General features: G+C 57.5%; 5 protein-coding genes across 7 annotated transcripts in view; 3 read left to right on the top strand and 2 right to left on the bottom strand.

The window, feature by feature from the left end:
* The window catches only part of VPS51 (VPS51 subunit of GARP complex), a 23730-nt gene extending 20817 nt beyond the window's left edge, over window positions 1-2913 (top strand). Inside the window, exons 6-11 of the mRNA XM_007462020.1 lie at window positions 10-261; window positions 654-869; window positions 1069-1287; window positions 1749-1870; window positions 1962-2049; window positions 2653-2913. Of these exons, the coding sequence (XP_007462082.1) occupies window positions 10-261; window positions 654-869; window positions 1069-1287; window positions 1749-1870; window positions 1962-2049; window positions 2653-2913 (1158 nt within the window). The remainder of the gene's footprint in view (window positions 1-9; window positions 262-653; window positions 870-1068; window positions 1288-1748; window positions 1871-1961; window positions 2050-2652) is intronic.
* A 292-nt stretch (window positions 2914-3205) lies between these two features.
* On the top strand, window positions 3206-7685 carry TM7SF2 (transmembrane 7 superfamily member 2). Of its 2 annotated transcripts, XM_007462018.1 has the most exons (10): window positions 3206-3392; window positions 3810-4006; window positions 4109-4163; window positions 4531-4725; window positions 4804-4907; window positions 6098-6217; window positions 6311-6479; window positions 6686-6766; window positions 6853-6975; window positions 7296-7685. In XM_007462018.1, the coding sequence occupies exons 1-10, from the start codon at window positions 3344-3346 to the stop codon at window positions 7454-7456; spliced, it is 1254 nt and encodes a 417-aa protein (XP_007462080.1). In that variant the 5' UTR covers window positions 3206-3343; the 3' UTR covers window positions 7457-7685. The 2 variants fall into 2 exon arrangements, with proteins under 2 accessions (XP_007462080.1, XP_007462081.1); XM_007462019.1 differs by lacking the exon at window positions 6686-6766 and having other exon boundaries at window positions 3216-3392; window positions 7296-7629.
* A 156-nt stretch (window positions 7686-7841) lies between these two features.
* Window positions 7842-9126, bottom strand: ZNHIT2 (zinc finger HIT-type containing 2). Its single transcript, XM_007462017.1, has one exon. It carries the CDS (start codon window positions 9078-9080, stop codon window positions 7881-7883), a length of 1200 nt encoding a protein of 399 aa, XP_007462079.1. The 5' UTR covers window positions 9081-9126; the 3' UTR covers window positions 7842-7880.
* Window positions 9127-11704: 2578 nt separating this feature from the next.
* Window positions 11705-13239, bottom strand: FAU (FAU ubiquitin like and ribosomal protein S30 fusion). The gene is made up of 5 exons (XM_007462016.1): window positions 13125-13239; window positions 12772-12854; window positions 12541-12685; window positions 12043-12098; window positions 11705-11878 (listed from the first exon to the last, which is right to left on the bottom strand). Exons 2-5 carry the CDS (start codon window positions 12844-12846, stop codon window positions 11753-11755), a joined length of 402 nt encoding a protein of 133 aa, XP_007462078.1. The 5' UTR covers window positions 12847-12854; window positions 13125-13239; the 3' UTR covers window positions 11705-11752.
* Window positions 13240-13399: 160 nt separating this feature from the next.
* The window catches only part of MRPL49 (mitochondrial ribosomal protein L49), a 3742-nt gene continuing 1833 nt past the window's right edge, over window positions 13400-15308 (top strand). Inside the window, exons 1-2 of one of the 2 annotated variants that reach the window (XM_007462013.1) lie at window positions 13400-13480; window positions 14483-14627. In XM_007462013.1, coding sequence (XP_007462075.1) covers window positions 13403-13480; window positions 14483-14627 — 223 coding nt within the window. In that variant the 5' untranslated portion in view covers window positions 13400-13402. Of the gene's footprint in view, window positions 13487-14482; window positions 14628-15308 lie in introns of both variants that reach the window. The other variant, XM_007462014.1, reaches the window with a different exon arrangement.

The following is a 15308-nucleotide window of genomic DNA, read 5'->3' as shown; positions in this document are numbered from 1 at the left end:
GCCACAGAGATCGTGGAGCGAGTGGCCCGCGAGCGCCTGGGCCAGCACCTGCAGGGCCTGCAGTCGGCCTTCCTGGGCTGCCTGACGGACGTGCGGCAGGCGCTGGCCGCCCCTCGAGTTGCTGGGAAGGAAGGCCCCGGCCTGGCCGAGCTGCTGGCCAACGTGGCCAGCTCCACCCTGAGCCACATTAAGGCCTCGCTGGCCTCTGTGCACCTCTTCACTGCCAAGGAGGTGTCTTTCTCCAACAAGCCCTACTTCCGGGTATGATCTTCCCCTGGGCATCCTTTTTCTTTTCTTCCTTCCTTTTCAGGGCATTCTTTCGTTTATCTTGCATGCAGGTGGGCAGCTACCAGGGCACACAGTCCTTGCCCCAGGCAGTCTGGATGTGGTTTCAGGCTGCCTTGAGGAAGGCTGGCACAGCCTGGAAGGGTGGGGCAGGCTCTGAGGGCATCTGCAAGCAGGGTCCCCAGTGCTGGCTTTGGCCCCCTGCACTCCCTTCCCACAGCAGGGGAGCTGCTCTGGGATTCTGGAATGTGGGGTGAAACTGTCCCTTGGAGAGAGGCCAGGGCACTTCGAGTCCCAGTAGAAGGTCACTAGCAGCCTCTGCCTGGAAGGTTGGACCTGCTGTGTATCTGGGGCGCTCCTCCTCACAGGGCGAGTTCTGCAGCCAGGGTGTCCGTGAGAGCCTCATCGTGGGCTTCATCCGCTCCATGTGCCAGACAGCTCAGAACTTCTGTGATAGCCCCGGGGAGAAGGGGGGTGCCACGCCGCCTGCCCTGCTCCTGCTGCTTTCCCGCCTCTGCCTGGACTACGAGACCGCCACCATCTCCTACATCCTCACCCTCACCGACGAACAGTTTCTGGTGCAGGTGAGCTGCTAGCTCAGAGCAGGGTGGGGGGAGGTGATGCTAGGAACACAGGAGGCTGGGCAGTGCCCTCATGGTCAGGGCTGCCTGTGCCCAACTCAGCCTGCCCCTTGCCCAGCCTGTGCCCAGCTCCTGGTGGCCAGTGGCTGCAGAGCGGCCCCCAGTGCCCACTGCCTGTCTGTCCTCTGCATCCCTGGCTCAGGACCAGTCTCCAGTGACACCCGTGAGCACACTGTGTGCGGAGGCCAGGGAGACGGCACGGCGGCTGCTAACCCACTATGTGAAGGTGCAGGGCCTGGTCATATCGCAGATGCTGCGCAAGAGTGTGGAGACACGGGACTGGCTCAGTACCCTGGAGCCTCGGAATGTGCGTGCTGTCATGAAGCGGGTGGTGGAGGACACGACAGCTATCGATGTGCAGGTGCTGCCCTGGGCTGGCCAGGGGAACTCTGATGTGGGCTGGGGGTGCTGGGGGAACAGCCCTCTGAGGATCATGACAGGAGGGGCCAGGCAGTGCCTACCGGGCCAGGCATCTACGGCCTTCCTCCTCAGCCATGGTGGCATCATCACCCCCATTTCAGCTAGGAGGAGGAAGCTGAGGCCCAGAGTCACCCAGGAAATCAGGTCAGGGTTGGCCCTGAAGATTTGGCCTCACTACCAACTCTTATGTTCCACTCTTGCCCCACTCCACTGGTTCTGTAAATAGTGACTGGGTACCAACTAGGTACAGGCCCTAACTACCCTGTGGTTTTTATAACGGTTGTGATTCTTATAACAAATGAGTGTGTAACTTAGGGCATCCTTGGCCCTTGCCCAAGGCACCTGGTGGGCTGCATGTTCCCCGTGCCCTGGCCTCCTTGCAGTTCCTCCTTCCACCACCAGGTGGGGCTCCTGTATGAGGAGGGTGTTCGCAAGGCCCAGAGCAGCGACTCTAGCAAGAGGACCTTCTCCGTTTACAGCAGCTCTCGGCAGCAGGGCCGTTATGCACCCAGCTACACACCCAGGTCTGGCTGGTCAGGGTAGGTGCAGGGAGGATGGAAAAAGGAGGACCGGGGTGCAGGGGTGGGCTCTGATTGCTTGTCTCCTCCCGTTCAGTGCCCCCATGGACACCAACCTCTTGAGCAACATCCAGAAGCTGTTCTCTGAGCGTATTGACGTGTTCAGTCCTGTGGAGTTCAATAAGGTCTGAAGTCCACAGTGACCCTGCCTTCCCAGGGCCCCTTGGGAAGGTTGGCTATAGCAGCCCTGCATTGGCCCAGGGAGCCCTAGGACTCTGACCACCCCCAGTCTCTGTTTCTGAGGGATGTTTCTAGGAGTGAGTGGTCATCCAGAGCCCCACCGTCACCATCTCATAGCCCTCTGCCCGCGTCTGGGTGACAATCTAGTATACCTCTTGGCCCTTGTCCTTATCCCCACCATAGCCCTGGGTCCTCCCCAGGGATTCCTAGTCACACCATGGGCCCTGCCCCAGCCCAGCCCGTGCTCAGGGACCTGATACTCTCCCTCCAGCTCAGTAAGCTTTTCCCCTCCCCATGTCAATGCTGACCCCCATCTCTGCCTCAGGTTGCTGGACCCTCCCTGTCCGCTCCCCGCCAGATGATGGGGCCAACCTTGTATGGTCCCTCCCTCTTACCTGGGTCCTGGGACTTTCCACCCCATCACAGCTACTGGCATTTTGCCATCTCCTTGGCCCCTGCACAGAACGTGGGTGCCCTTCCTCGGGGATCTAGTACCCCTCCCCAACACCTGCCGTAGTGGATCTGCATCCCTGTGTCCCTACCTGCAGGTGTCGGTGCTGACCGGCATCATCAAAATCAGCCTGAAGACACTGCTGGAGTGCGTGCGACTGCGCACCTTTGGGCGCTTTGGGCTGCAGCAGGTGCAGGTGGACTGCCACTTCCTGCAGCTCTACCTGTGGCGCTTTGTGGCTGATGAGGAGCTTGTGCACCTGCTGCTGGACGAAGTGGTGGCCTCAGCTGCCCTGCGCTGCCCGGACCCAGTGCCCATGGAACCCAGTGTCGTCGAGGTCATCTGTGAGCGTGGCTAGGCCCGGTCACACCAATCCACTCATCCCCTTGTGTCCCGACCTGGTGGCCCGCCCTGGTGGCCCTTCCCCTCGGGGCCTGCCTAATAAAAGACATGTTGTCTCCTGCTCCCTGTCGCCTGCCTGGGCGGGGCTTGTGGGGGGAGGGAGGTGGAGCTGTGAGCCTGAGACTACAGAGGCGGCTTTGGAGGCGGTCCTGTTGGTCTCGCCCCTGAGAGACGATTGGCTGACCTGCTGGGCCCAGGATGGGCCGGGGGCGGGTCCATTTAAAGACCTCGGGACAAAAGCGGTCGCTGTCTGTGCAGAGACAGGTGCAAGCCCAGCTCGGCTGGGTCCTCCGCGTCACCGAGCCCATCTCCTGGGGGATGGGGTGGGCTGTGTTTCCTTGACGGACTTTTGAGAGCCCCCAACCCCCGGCGGAGCGGAGGAGACCATGGCCCCTCAGGGCTCCCGGGCTGAGCTGGAATTCGGAGGACCCCTGGGTAATGGGCAGAAACAGGGGGTACTTGGGGCCAGAGCTATGCGAGGGAGAACTGGAGGGTTGAGCTATGAGCTGGGATGGGGGCAGGGTCTGAGGATGAAAGCCTTTGAGGGGTACCGGGAGTCAGAGGATCTAGGAGTGTGCGGGGAAGCGCCTGGAGAGGGGGCTGAGGAGGAGACAGTTCTGGCGGCTGCAGAGCAGGGGATTTGTGGCATAGAGGACCGGGCGGACTAGGGGGAACGCGAGCAGGACCCTCGAGGGGACCAAGACAGCAGTCAGAGAAGGGGGCCGAGCGCTGAGAACGAGGTGTGGAAGGCGGCGATGGGAATGCTGACGGGGCCCTGGCTATGACAGGGCGCCTGTGGGGGTCCGGGAGAGTTGGAGAGTGGACCCCCGACGCGGCTGCCCCCTTCCCCAGGCGCTGCGGCACTGCTGCTGCTGCTCCCCGCCACCATGTTCCACCTGCTACTGGTAGCCCGCTCGGGCCCAGCGCGCCTCCTGGGCCCACCCCCTTACCTGCCGGAACTCGAGGAGTTGTGGAGCCCGTGGGCGCTGTTGCTGTGTCTCACCTGGCTCGGCCTGCAGGCGGCGCTCTACCTCTTGCCGGCGCGCAAGGTGCGGACTCGGCTCGCGGACGCGCGGGGGAGGCGGGCGGAGAGAGGGGGCTCGGCAAGAAGAAAGACACCCTCAACCCTTAGCGCCCTTTTGTGCCCACAGGTGGCCGAGGGGCAGGAACTGAAGGACAAGAGTCGACTGCGCTACCCCATTAACGGTGCTTGGGGGCTGGGTCCTCGCGCGGAGTTGTGGGGATGGGGGTGGAGCCCCAGGCCCGGTGGGGAGGTCTGTGGAGATGAGCCCACGACCCCAATTTCTATTTTGTGCCTTTTTTACGCCCAGGACGTAGGGGGTTCCACTGGCTCCCTCCACACCCCTCCTCCCTCCACTCCCAGCATTGCTGTCACTCTGTGCACCAGAGAAGTGGCTGGGGTGACCAATGTCTGACCAATGGCTCGGGACAAGGTCTGCGACCTCCCTGGGCTTTAGACTGTGTGCGTGCGTGCGTGCGTGTGTGTGTATTTGGGGGTGGGGGGGAGGGGGAGGGGCGCAATCCCCAGGTCTCACTGTGTGCTGTGGTTCAGGCTTCCAGGCCCTGGTGCTGACAGCCCTGTTGGTGGGCCTGGGAGTGTTAGCCGGGCTGCCCCTGAGCGCGCTCCCGGAAATGCTCCTGCCCTTGGCCTTTGCGGCTACCCTCATCGCCTTCATCTTCAGCCTCCTTCTCTACCTGAAGGCTCTGGTAGCCCCTGCCTCTGCCCTGGCACCCGGGGGGAACTCAGGTGAGACGAGTCCCAGTAGGGTGTGGATGGAGGCAGATAGGGGTGCTTGCTTGCACCTCACCCTCCATTATTCTCCAGGCAATCCCATTTACGACTTTTTCCTGGGACGGGAGCTCAACCCGCGCATCTGTTCCTTTGACTTCAAATATTTCTGCGAACTGAGGCCTGGCCTCATCGGCTGGGTATGCTGGGCATGGCTGAGTGGGCTTCCAGCCAGGAGGAGGGGTGGGATGGGTGAGCAGTGCCTGGGCAGGGCAGGGCCAATATTGTGCTGACATAAATCATTAATCATTCATTCCACAAATAATTTGTTGAGTCCATCACGTGCCCAAGCACTGCTCTAGGTACTGGGAGACAAGAGAAAGAAAAGTTACAGGAAAGAAAGAAAAAAAATCTCTGTCTTCATGAAGTCTGCATTCTAGTGGGGAAAGACAGACAAAAAATAAGTAAAATATGTATCGCGTGTCAGGGGATGCTAAGTGCTATGGGGAAAAAGCAGTGAGGGAGTTAGGAGAGCAGGTGCAATTTTAAGTAAAGCGGTCAAGCGCAAAATCTATTTCGAGAAGAGAGAGTGATCCTGTGCTGCTTGCTGGTCAAAGTGGTGCAGAACTTCAAACTGGTCACTGGGTTTAGCAACCTGTCTGTCACTGGTAGCCTTGAAAACAGGCCAGCTGTGTTTTTTTGGTTATAATCACCCATACTGGACTATGGTCAAGATTTCCTGAAGGGTTTCTTGGGCAAGGTCCCTGTCACCCTGGAAACCACCTCATCCAGAGACGGGAGGAGTGCTGGGCACCCGTCACAGATCTGGTCTTCAAGGCTGTTTCCTCATGTGTGAAATGGGATAAAGTAAGAGCTTCCTCCCAAGATTATTGTGAGGATTAGAGGCGGTAACCTGACTGGCAGCCTCAAGCCCAGTGCTACCAGAATGGTGGTGCTCAGTACAGGCTGGCTGCCAGCTAATCATTATTGAGCACGTACTAGGTGCTTGGCGCTTCACACACATTACGGTCCATGATTATCTCCCTTTTCTACATGGAGGTGGGGAAAATAGGCTTTAGAGAGGGTAAGCAGCTTGCCCAGGTGGCAAAGCTGAGATTCAAAACCAGGTCTGTTTTAACTCTCAAGCCTGAAGTATGCAGTTGCTCCCTACAGTGCTCTCCCAAAGGGAACACTGCAGGACACGGCAAGAGAAAACAGGTCAGGAGGTGGTCCAGTGCGGTCTCTCTGCCCCTGGGTACAGGGGCTGGAGCCACTCAACAAAGGCCTGGAGAGTTAGTGACGGACAGCTGAGAGAAGGGGACAGGCAGGCCACTGCCTTTCCAGGCGCTGCCACCTCTGTGCCCCGTCTCACCCTCTGTGTGACCCCCAGGTCCTCATCAACCTGGCATTGCTGATGCAGGAAGCAGAACTTCGGGGGAGTCCCTCACTGGCCATGTGGCTGGTCAATGGCTTCCAGCTACTATATGTGGGTGATGCCCTTTGGCACGAGGTGAGGCAGGACTTGGCTAGGGAGGGAGAGGGTGCCTCCCACGAGAGGACCTCGTGGGGACTGAGCCAGTGTGTCTGGGTCCTGTCCCTGCAGGAGGCGGTCCTCACCACCATGGACATCATACATGACGGGTTTGGCTTCATGCTGGCCTTTGGGGACCTCGCCTGGGTACCCTTCACCTACAGCCTGCAGGCCCAGTTCCTGCTGTACCACCCAGAGCCCCTGGGGTTGCCCCTGGCCTCGGTCATCTGCCTCATCAATGGTCAGTCAGGAAGGGGCAGCGTTCTCCCTCCCCCTTTCATTCGTTCGCTATTTATTCAGCACCCACTAGGTAGGTGCTAAGCCTCACACCCTTCTTTAAAGCCAAGGGCTGGGTCCTGGCTCTCCTGGCAGACTGAGTCTAGGCTGTGGGTAGTTGGTCAGGGTCAGAGACAAGGCCCCTGACTGCCTGCTCATGCTTTCTCCCAGCTGTTGGTTACTACATCTTCCGTGGAGCCAATTCTCAGAAAAACACCTTCCGGAAGAATCCTTCTGATCCCAGAGTGGCTGGTGAGCTGGGTTTCTGGGGTGCCATGAAGTGAGGTCGGGCAGCTGGACTTCCAGAGGGTCCCCCATCCCACTACGTCTTTCCCCAGACCTTGAGACCATCTCTACAGCCACAGGGCGACGGCTGCTGGTGTCTGGGTGGTGGGGTATGGTCCGCCATCCCAACTACCTTGGAGACCTCATCATGGCTCTGGCCTGGTCCTTGCCCTGCGGTGAGTGGTTTGGGTTGGCGCACGGCAGGGGCCATTAAGTGTGTGAGGGGCAGAGGTGGAGTGGTGAGCACAGGATGCCCAGTCTGGGTGTGGAATGGAGGACGGGGCTGCACCCCAGTGGACGGAGTAGTCAGGGAGCTGGGGATGGACTCAGGGTGTGGCTGGGCCAGACCTCTGTGACAGCCTAGCACGCCAGCACTCCCTGCAGACCCTGGACCTTTCACCATGGAGCCTGGAGGGCCCCGTGAGCCATTAGCTGTGGAAACCTTTGTGAACTGGGGCGCTGGCTTGAGTGGTCAGAGAGACCCCTTTCCTCACAGGGGTGTCCCACCTGTTGCCCTACTTCTATCTCCTTTACTTCACTGCGCTGTTGGCACACCGTGAGGCCCGGGACGAGCAGCAGTGTCTGCAGAAGTATGGCCTGGCCTGGCATGCATACTGCCGGCGCGTGCCCTACCGAATCGTGCCCTACATCTACTGAAGCAGCTCCACGTGTCCCAGGTCGGGCCACGTGCCCACCCAGCTGCCAGCACACCCAGCACCAGGAGCCTGGACTCACCTGGCACTCAAGGGCCTGCACCCTACCCTGCTCTGAGCTCCGACAGGCAGGGGTGAACAGCCTGACAGGTGGTGGGAGCAAAAGGGGAAAACGAAGACAAAATGGAGTGGAGGGGCTGCTCCTCCTCCTTGGATAAACATCTGGAACGCTTGGTGCTGCTGCTCTCCCTTTCTGGGGCCAGGCTGTTTAAAAACTGGCTGGGTCAGCCCCGATCAGGGAGAAGCTGACAGGTGGTCTGTGGGCCCAAGCGTCTGGGGGTGGGTGGCACAACAGCTGTCACTCAGAAATGGGCACTGGCGACAGGGCAGACCAGTCACAGCTTTATTAATGACAAAGAGTGTCCAGTTCAGCCAAGGAGCTCCTCAATGAGAGTCCTCCGGGCAGGTGGCAGGGGGCCTCCCCAAAGCTGCTCCAGCTCCCCAGTGAGGGCTGCCACCTCCACGGCTGCCACAGTGTGGGCTCGGTGAGCCCTGGCGCAGTCTAAAGCCAGGGGTGTGAGGGCCTCCTCGTTTTCGTTGGTCCAAGACAGCAGGAACTGGCACTTCTTTCGGGCCCGGTAGAGGCGATCTCGTTCCTCAGGGGCCACAGCTTGTTTCCGGGCTCGGCCCAGGGTCTGTGTCAGGTCCCCCAGTGCTGCCAACGTGTAGCCTTTCTGGTTGGCCGGGCCCTCACCCAGCAGGATGAGGGCAGCCTCGCGCATGGCACCCCGTGTGCCCAGGGGTCCGGGGGGATGCTCGCCTGCTTCCAGCACGTGGGCTGCGGCCTGCAGGGCCTCCTCGGTACAGGCGAAGACTTGCTGGGTGCCCAGGACTCCAGAAACGCTGAGCAGCGTGGCACAGAACTCAGAGAGCAGAGCCTCGTCACCGCCGTGATACAGGGCAAGAGTGTGTGCGTAGGCGAACAGCACGTTGGGCAGCTGGAAGCGCACGAGCGGCGACGCCCGGCCCCTGCTCAGGCTGGCCAGAGTGGGGATCCGGGTGGGCACGGCGGGAGGGCAGGCCCCGGGGGCGTCTCCGAGAACTGGCTCGGCAGCCGCAGGCTCATCCTTCTCGGGTTCCGGTGGCGTCCTCGCAGGGGAGGGCTCCAGATCCTCGGCGTTACAGCCCGGGGCATCACCCAGCTCCTCCAGAAGCCGCGGCCCAGTGCCGCGAACCCACCACCAAGGCCGCCACGGGGGCAGCAGCCGCCCGGCCTCGCCTCGGCTCAGCAGCCGCTCGAAGGCCGCCTTCTCGGCCGGGGCCAGCCGCTCCCAGAGTCCTGAGAGGCCGCCGGGCGCCGGACCAGGCCTGAGGCCTGCGTCCTCGGGTTCGTCCTCGGTCTCACGTTGCTGACGCAGCCGGAGTAGGGCGCCGGCCAGGCGGCTGGGAGAGGCGCTGCGGCCGCGCAGCTCTCCCAGCACCTGGTCACGGTAGAAGTCTTCGGCGCAGGTGCCATGCGCCCGGTAGCAGCGCAGCGAGCAGTAGGGCACGTTACAGCGAGGGCAGGTGTAGCGCGCTGGCTGGGCCTCCGCGGTGGGGCAGAAACCACAAGGCCCGGCCGGCTCCATGGCAACTGGAGCCGCGCACCACCCGGGGACTCACAAGGGCAGCAGATCAAAATCTTCCGGCGCTTCTCGGTTACTTCCGCCTCTTTGCTGGGCCGACTGAGCGCTTAGTCAAAGCTCTTCGAGGATTGTAGTCAGTTTCCGCCCACACTCGGAAGCGAAGCCCCACCCCTCCCTTGAGCCGCGCTTGGGCATGCGCCGGAACCGGTGGGGAGGTACGAGCTCAGCCCCGGCTTCGGCGGAGCTCGGCCCTGCGCGGTGGGAGCGTAGGGTAAGTGCGTCCAGCGGACGCTTCGCCGGTACCAGCTCGCCCCCTAGTGGTTGCCTTTTTAGCACTATAAAGCGCTGCGGCAAAACCCAATCTTTGCTAACCTTAATCTACTTTGGGCCACTAACTGTGCTAAGCCCATGGGAGATGAGGCGTCCCTGCGCTGAAGGGGCAGCCATTCTATTAGGGGACACAGACAAAGAGGAGAGTGGAAGGCCAAGGTGGGGTACCTAGCCTAGACTGGGTGTGTTGGGGGCATTTCCCCTCTTGAGAAGAAAGAAGCATTAACAAATATTTGAGCTCCTGCTCGACTTCCTCATCCAACTTTAAAGTGCAAACTTCACACTAGGCGGCGAAAACACACTGAAGAGCAAAATATGAGGTTCCTGCCCTAATGGACCTTACAGTTTGTGGTAGAGTGCGGGTGACGACTCACAAACTGTGCCAAGCGCTGTGAAGCCTTGATCCATGGCACCCCTAAAAGTAAGCTCTGGTTCTTTGGTCCCTCACCTCACTCATATCCAAGCCCCACCTCTAGTCAGCTCTGCCTTCGAAATACCTTGTCTCTATCTCAATTTGGATCATCTGTTTCCCCACCAAGATCTGGATGGATTTGAAGAGTCTGCTCATTTTTGTATCCCCTTCACCACTGGTGGTCTAAGCTACTACTTGTTCAACTGGATGACACCAGCTTAACTGGTTTCCTTTTTTCTTGCCAGCCCTCCAGAAGAGTCAGCCAGAGAAAATACTAGATCACGAGTCAGATCACATCAGACCCTTGCTTAAAACCCTGACCTGCACTTGAACTCAAACCAAACTCCTCTCCACATCAGACAAGACCCTGCAGGATCTGCCACACACCTTTGCACACAGGTCTCTTGGCTGGAACTCTCACCATCTCACCACTGATCAAGCTCCTGTTTCAGGTCTCACACACACCCCATCGTCAGAGACCTCCCCTAGGATAGTTATCTACCTGTCACACTCCCTTTTATTACAGCACCCTGCTTACTTTCTGAGACCATTAACACTTGTAACTAGTTTCCTTGCTTTCCTCACAAGAATCTAAACTCCTAAAAGGGATGGGGGCCAATGTCTTTCTAGGAAGCTCACTGTAGAACTCAAAAATAGCCAATATATTTGTGCACTTTCTAGAGGGCAGGTGCTGATCTAAGCACTTTCCATAAAATCCTCAAAGCAACTCTCAAGAGATGATGGCAATGGACTTCCCTGGTGGTCCAGTGATTAGGACTCGGCACTTTCCCTGCTGGGGCCCCGGGTCGATCCCTAGTCGGGGAACTAAGATTTCACATGCTGTGTGGCGCAACCCAAAAAAAGTCAGCCAGCCAGTGAATAAATGGAACAAGGATCCAAACTCAAGGCAGGGGGCTTCCCTGGTGGCGCAGTGGTTGAGAGTCCGCTTGCCGATGCAGGGGGCACGGGTTCGTGCCCCGGTCCGGAGGATCCCACATGTTGCGGAGCGGCTGGGCCAGTGAGCCATGGCCGCTGAGCCTGCGCGTCCGGAGCCTGTGCTCCGCAACGGGAGAGGCCGCAACAGTGAGAGGCCCGCGTACCGCAAAAAAAACAAAAACAAAAACAAAAAACAAACTCAAGGCAGTCCAAGTCTAGAGCCCAAGGTCTTTACCCCATAGTATGCTGTATTCCAAGAACCAGCAGGTTCAAAAAGCTTAGCAGAATGAATGAATGGGTATGCATGTGTGGCTAGGAGGAAACTTGAATCAGCCCCAGAGATCTCCCAATTCTGGGAACACTGAAACAATCAACTGAGCCACCTCACCTGTGATTAGGTTAGCAAGGCCCATCAGGTAATCAGAACAAATAAGATCACTGCAGTACTAATGTAATCAGGCAATACTTTCTGAAGCTGGGGCAGACCAGATTCCTGGTCTGGATTCTACTAAAGCCACAGCTGGTTCCAAGTGCAGGGAAATGCTAGACTGGTGTTCCCTGATACATCTTCTACTCAATCAATCTCCTCTCCACTGCTGCCGCTATAAAACCTCTCCCACCACGATGGTTCCTGCTATCTTCTGTTTAGAAGAAAAAGACCAAAAAAAGAAAGTATTTGGAAGTTAATTATCAAGTTATTTAGCATTGGGATTGGAATTTTCCTCAACTCTCCATCTGAAGGGCTAGCATTTATGGTTACCAATTTTCATAGGAAGCTTTTTTTTTTGTAGTTTACTACTCATCCACTTCCACCCACACATCCCTGCCAAGCTGCTGACTCTTGACACTGCCAAGAAAACCAAAGTGAGGCCTCACTGTTCTTCATACCACCAGCCTGAGAAGCCACATCTCTCCCTGAGGCTCTGCACATGAAGATGAAACAATGAGATGATTGAGCTAAGTGACTTTATTAGAGAAAGCCAAGATGACAACGGACTTAAGAGTTGGCATTGGGGCCCTTCTTCTTGCCAAAGGTAGGCACAACATTGACAAAGCGCCGGTTATACTGCATACGCCTCTTCGCCCGGCCCGTCTTCTTCTTCTTTTTCTCCTGTTTGGCCACCTGGGAAAAGGGAGGGATGATCAAACCTGGGTTGCCTCTTCCATGCCTTCCCTCAGGTTCATCGCCAGAAGGGAGAAAGCAAACAGGGCAAGGGCCAAGGGTTTGGGCTTAGCTGTGCCACAAGAAAACAAAGTCCAAACAACACCACTAATACTCTCACTTACCTTCGGTGTCTGACCTCTTACTTTCCCGGCTCGGGCCAGGGAACCATGGACTTTTCCTGTGACAGGAAAAGAGGACAGCAAGCAGTTAGAAGAAGAACCCACCCAGCAGAACCCTTTCTCCCTCAACTCAAGTTTAAAGGCAAGATGGGCCCAACAGGGAATGAAAACAAAGTCACAAAGACTTGAATTCTAAGAATGTCTAGTCTGGTACATTCTGGGGTGTCACTTCAGAATTTTCCAACTACTGACCTTAAGACCTAAAAGAGCACTTTGGAGATCTGGTCCGACCTCCTGATTTTAGTGAGTAAATTGGGACACAGACAAGGGTCCTGTCTAGTAAGTGACTGAAATAGAATGACACTCTGGCTCAGTCTCCCATGGACCTCTCAAAAAGTTCGTTCTGAGAGATGTAAACAGGAAGAACCACCCTGGACTGAGCACACACCCTACACCCATGAGCTTACAAAGCAGTTCAAAACACAGACCTCCCCAACTCACCTCCAAGCATGCGGCCGGCTACTTCCAGAGTGCTCAGAGCCTCCACCCCACACTGGCCCAGGGTAGCCTCATCCTCTAGGGGCGTGCCTGCCATGAGCAGGACTTGATCTTCTGGAGCGATGCCCTCCAACGAGGCTACATGAGCCTACAGGGAAAAACGAGACTCAGCGTTCCCGCGGCGGGCGAGGATGAAAAACACAGAAGAGCCCAGGGAGCACCACGGAGCCTTACCTTGATCTGGGCGACCGTCTCCTGGCCGGTCACCTCGAGAGTGTGTAGGTCCTGGGCGCGGACAAAGAGCTGCATGTTGGCGACTGAAAAAAAAAGGGGGGGGGCGGTGCTTTTAAGAGAAGAAATACTCTGGGCGAGAGGAGGGTCAGAAAATGGGTGGCGGGCCGGGGACGACGGCGCCGAAAAGTAGGTGGTCTCGGGGTCTCACGTGGGTAAGGCCGGGCCTGCCAGGGAGGTCGAACGAGGACTGGCCCGGCCCCCAGAGCAGCCCTTCTTCCCCTGTTTTTCCCGCGTCCTCTAACCTCGCGGCGAACCTGCGAGCCCTTCGGATCCATCCGTGGCACAAACCTTACCTGAACCGCGGATACCGCTGCCGCTACCGCGAAGATGGAGTCGAGAAAGAGGAAGGAGCGAGGGCGGATACGACCTCGCCGCCTGCTGCGTGCCACGTCACTGCTGAGCGACCGCCAAGGCCTCTGACTTTTGTACCGCCCTAGGCCGCCTGGCTCCGCCTCTTTGTGCTTTGCGCAGGCGTTCTCTCGGTCCCGGGGTGGAGGGGGCCGGGCGAGCCGGAAGGGGCGGGACCACGCTGGTTGCGCGCGCAGAAAGCGAGTGTACGGGGGAGTTCAAGATGGCAGCCACCGTGTTTCGGGCTGTGCAGCGAGGCTGGAGGACCGGTGTCCCGCCGGGCTGCGGGCTGCGGCGACTGGTGAGAGCGCTGAGCCTGAAGCTAGGGGCAGAGGGCTGGGTGGAGGCTCACCGTATTTCTTGTAGCCTAAAAACCGCGTCCCTACCTAGGGGGCACTTTTCTGGAGCGCAGATAAAACATTGACAGGGAAGGTGGCAGGGCTTGGAGCGCCTTTCGGAGTGTGGGGCTTGAAATATTGGAGGACAACTTGAGTTAGTTAGAACTGGGAGGTGCTGCACATAGACTCTCGCTGCCTAGTTTTTAGAAGGGGAAGCCGTGCCAGAGTGTGGGAATTGGCCCCAGATCGTTGGCGACACTTCTGAGAACCTAGGACTCACGATATATAGGCCACTTCATCTTCTCATTCTCATGGTAACCCTGGGGCCTATCAGGAGTCCAGGGTATCTGTTGGGAGAAGTATGGGAGGACAGACTCCGGAATGTGACCTTAGGTAGATTGTTTGCTAATGTCTTAATCTTTCTTGGATGTACACAGGGGGGTAATAAAATACCTGACTTGTCGAATTAAGTTGTAAGCACTTAGTGCCTGGTGGTGTCCATATGAGGCCGAAATATTCCAGGTGAGGGAGGGTCACATCGGATGAGTGTGAGTGGGAAATTACCACGATTGCTGAAAGAGCCTAACCCAGAACTAGAATATTTCAGTAGAATCTTCACAGGAAACTTTAAAATACTGAAAAGTGCCGTATTGGTCACACTTACGGTTACTCAGCTTTTCAGATGTATACACACACTTCTCATTTGAGTCCCACAAAAATCCTAAGAGAGGCAGGCCCTTCCGAGTTCCTGAACTTCTTTTTCAGACCCACTTGTACCCTGCACTCTAGCAAACTGAAGTCTGGTGCTTTCCTACCTCCAGCCTTTTATATTTATACTATTTTCTCTGTTTGTCATGTTTCCTTTTTCTACTTAACTGAAGTTCTCCCTATTCTGGGGTGGTGGGTGGGGCGTGGGGGATGGGTAGGCTGATGGAGAGATTTTTTTTTCCCCCCCTCGGAGCCAGACCCAGGGGCCTCCTGATTACCCCAGCTTCGTGGAGTCTGTGGATGAATACCGTTTTGTGGAGCGCCTGTTACCCCCCACCAGCATCCCAAAGCCCCCAAAGCATGAACATTATCCCACTTCTAGTGGCTGGCAGCCCCCCAGAGGTGAGCTGGGTGATGGGGATGGCTTGAAGGCTGCAGGGAAACATCCCCCTCCCTAGAGGTCTATCTGCCCTGGCTGAGGCTCTGTACTCCCCAGAGGGTTCAGGACTTGTGTTGAGATCTCTCAGAGCTAGCATCTGTCTTACGTTCAACAAAGGGCCCAGGATCGGAGACCTGTTTGGCTAGTACCCATCCATCTACACTACTGGGGTGAGGTCTTCCCATGTGGGAAAAGTGAAGCATAGAGAGAAGACCCAAGAATTTGGACCCCCACCCCCACCCCCGGCCATAATTGAGAACACAGCTTAGGAGGTGGGCAGTTCTGGGTCCAAATTTGGCTTTGCTGTCCATTGCCAGTATGGTTGAGTTAGTCACTTAGCTTCTCCCAACCTCAGTTTCAGCAAAATAGAGATCATCTGCTCAGCACATGAAGCATGTCATGCAGAGCCCAGCCTGTGGTAGGTGTTCAGTTCTTATAAACCCCCATCCCTTGTGCCAGAGATTGATTTTAGCCTCCCCTACCCAGTGGAGAAGGGCAAGGATTGGCTCCAGAGGGGGACTCAAAGATCCTGGGAGGCATAGCCCTGACCTCGTTTCTTCTTGATCACCTTCTGGTGCCAGGCATGTGCTGGGCCTTGAGGTACCAGGGTGAACAAGCTGGTCCTGGCTCTAAACTTAGGCAAA

The sequence above is a fragment of the Lipotes vexillifer genome, unplaced genomic scaffold, assembly GCF_000442215.2.
Source record: "Lipotes vexillifer unplaced genomic scaffold, Lipotes_vexillifer_v1.1 scaffold1129, whole genome shotgun sequence".
Lineage (NCBI taxonomy): Eukaryota > Metazoa > Chordata > Mammalia > Artiodactyla > Lipotidae > Lipotes > Lipotes vexillifer.
Note: the sequence above shows the minus strand (reverse complement) of the source record. Positions and strands in the feature narration are given on the sequence as shown.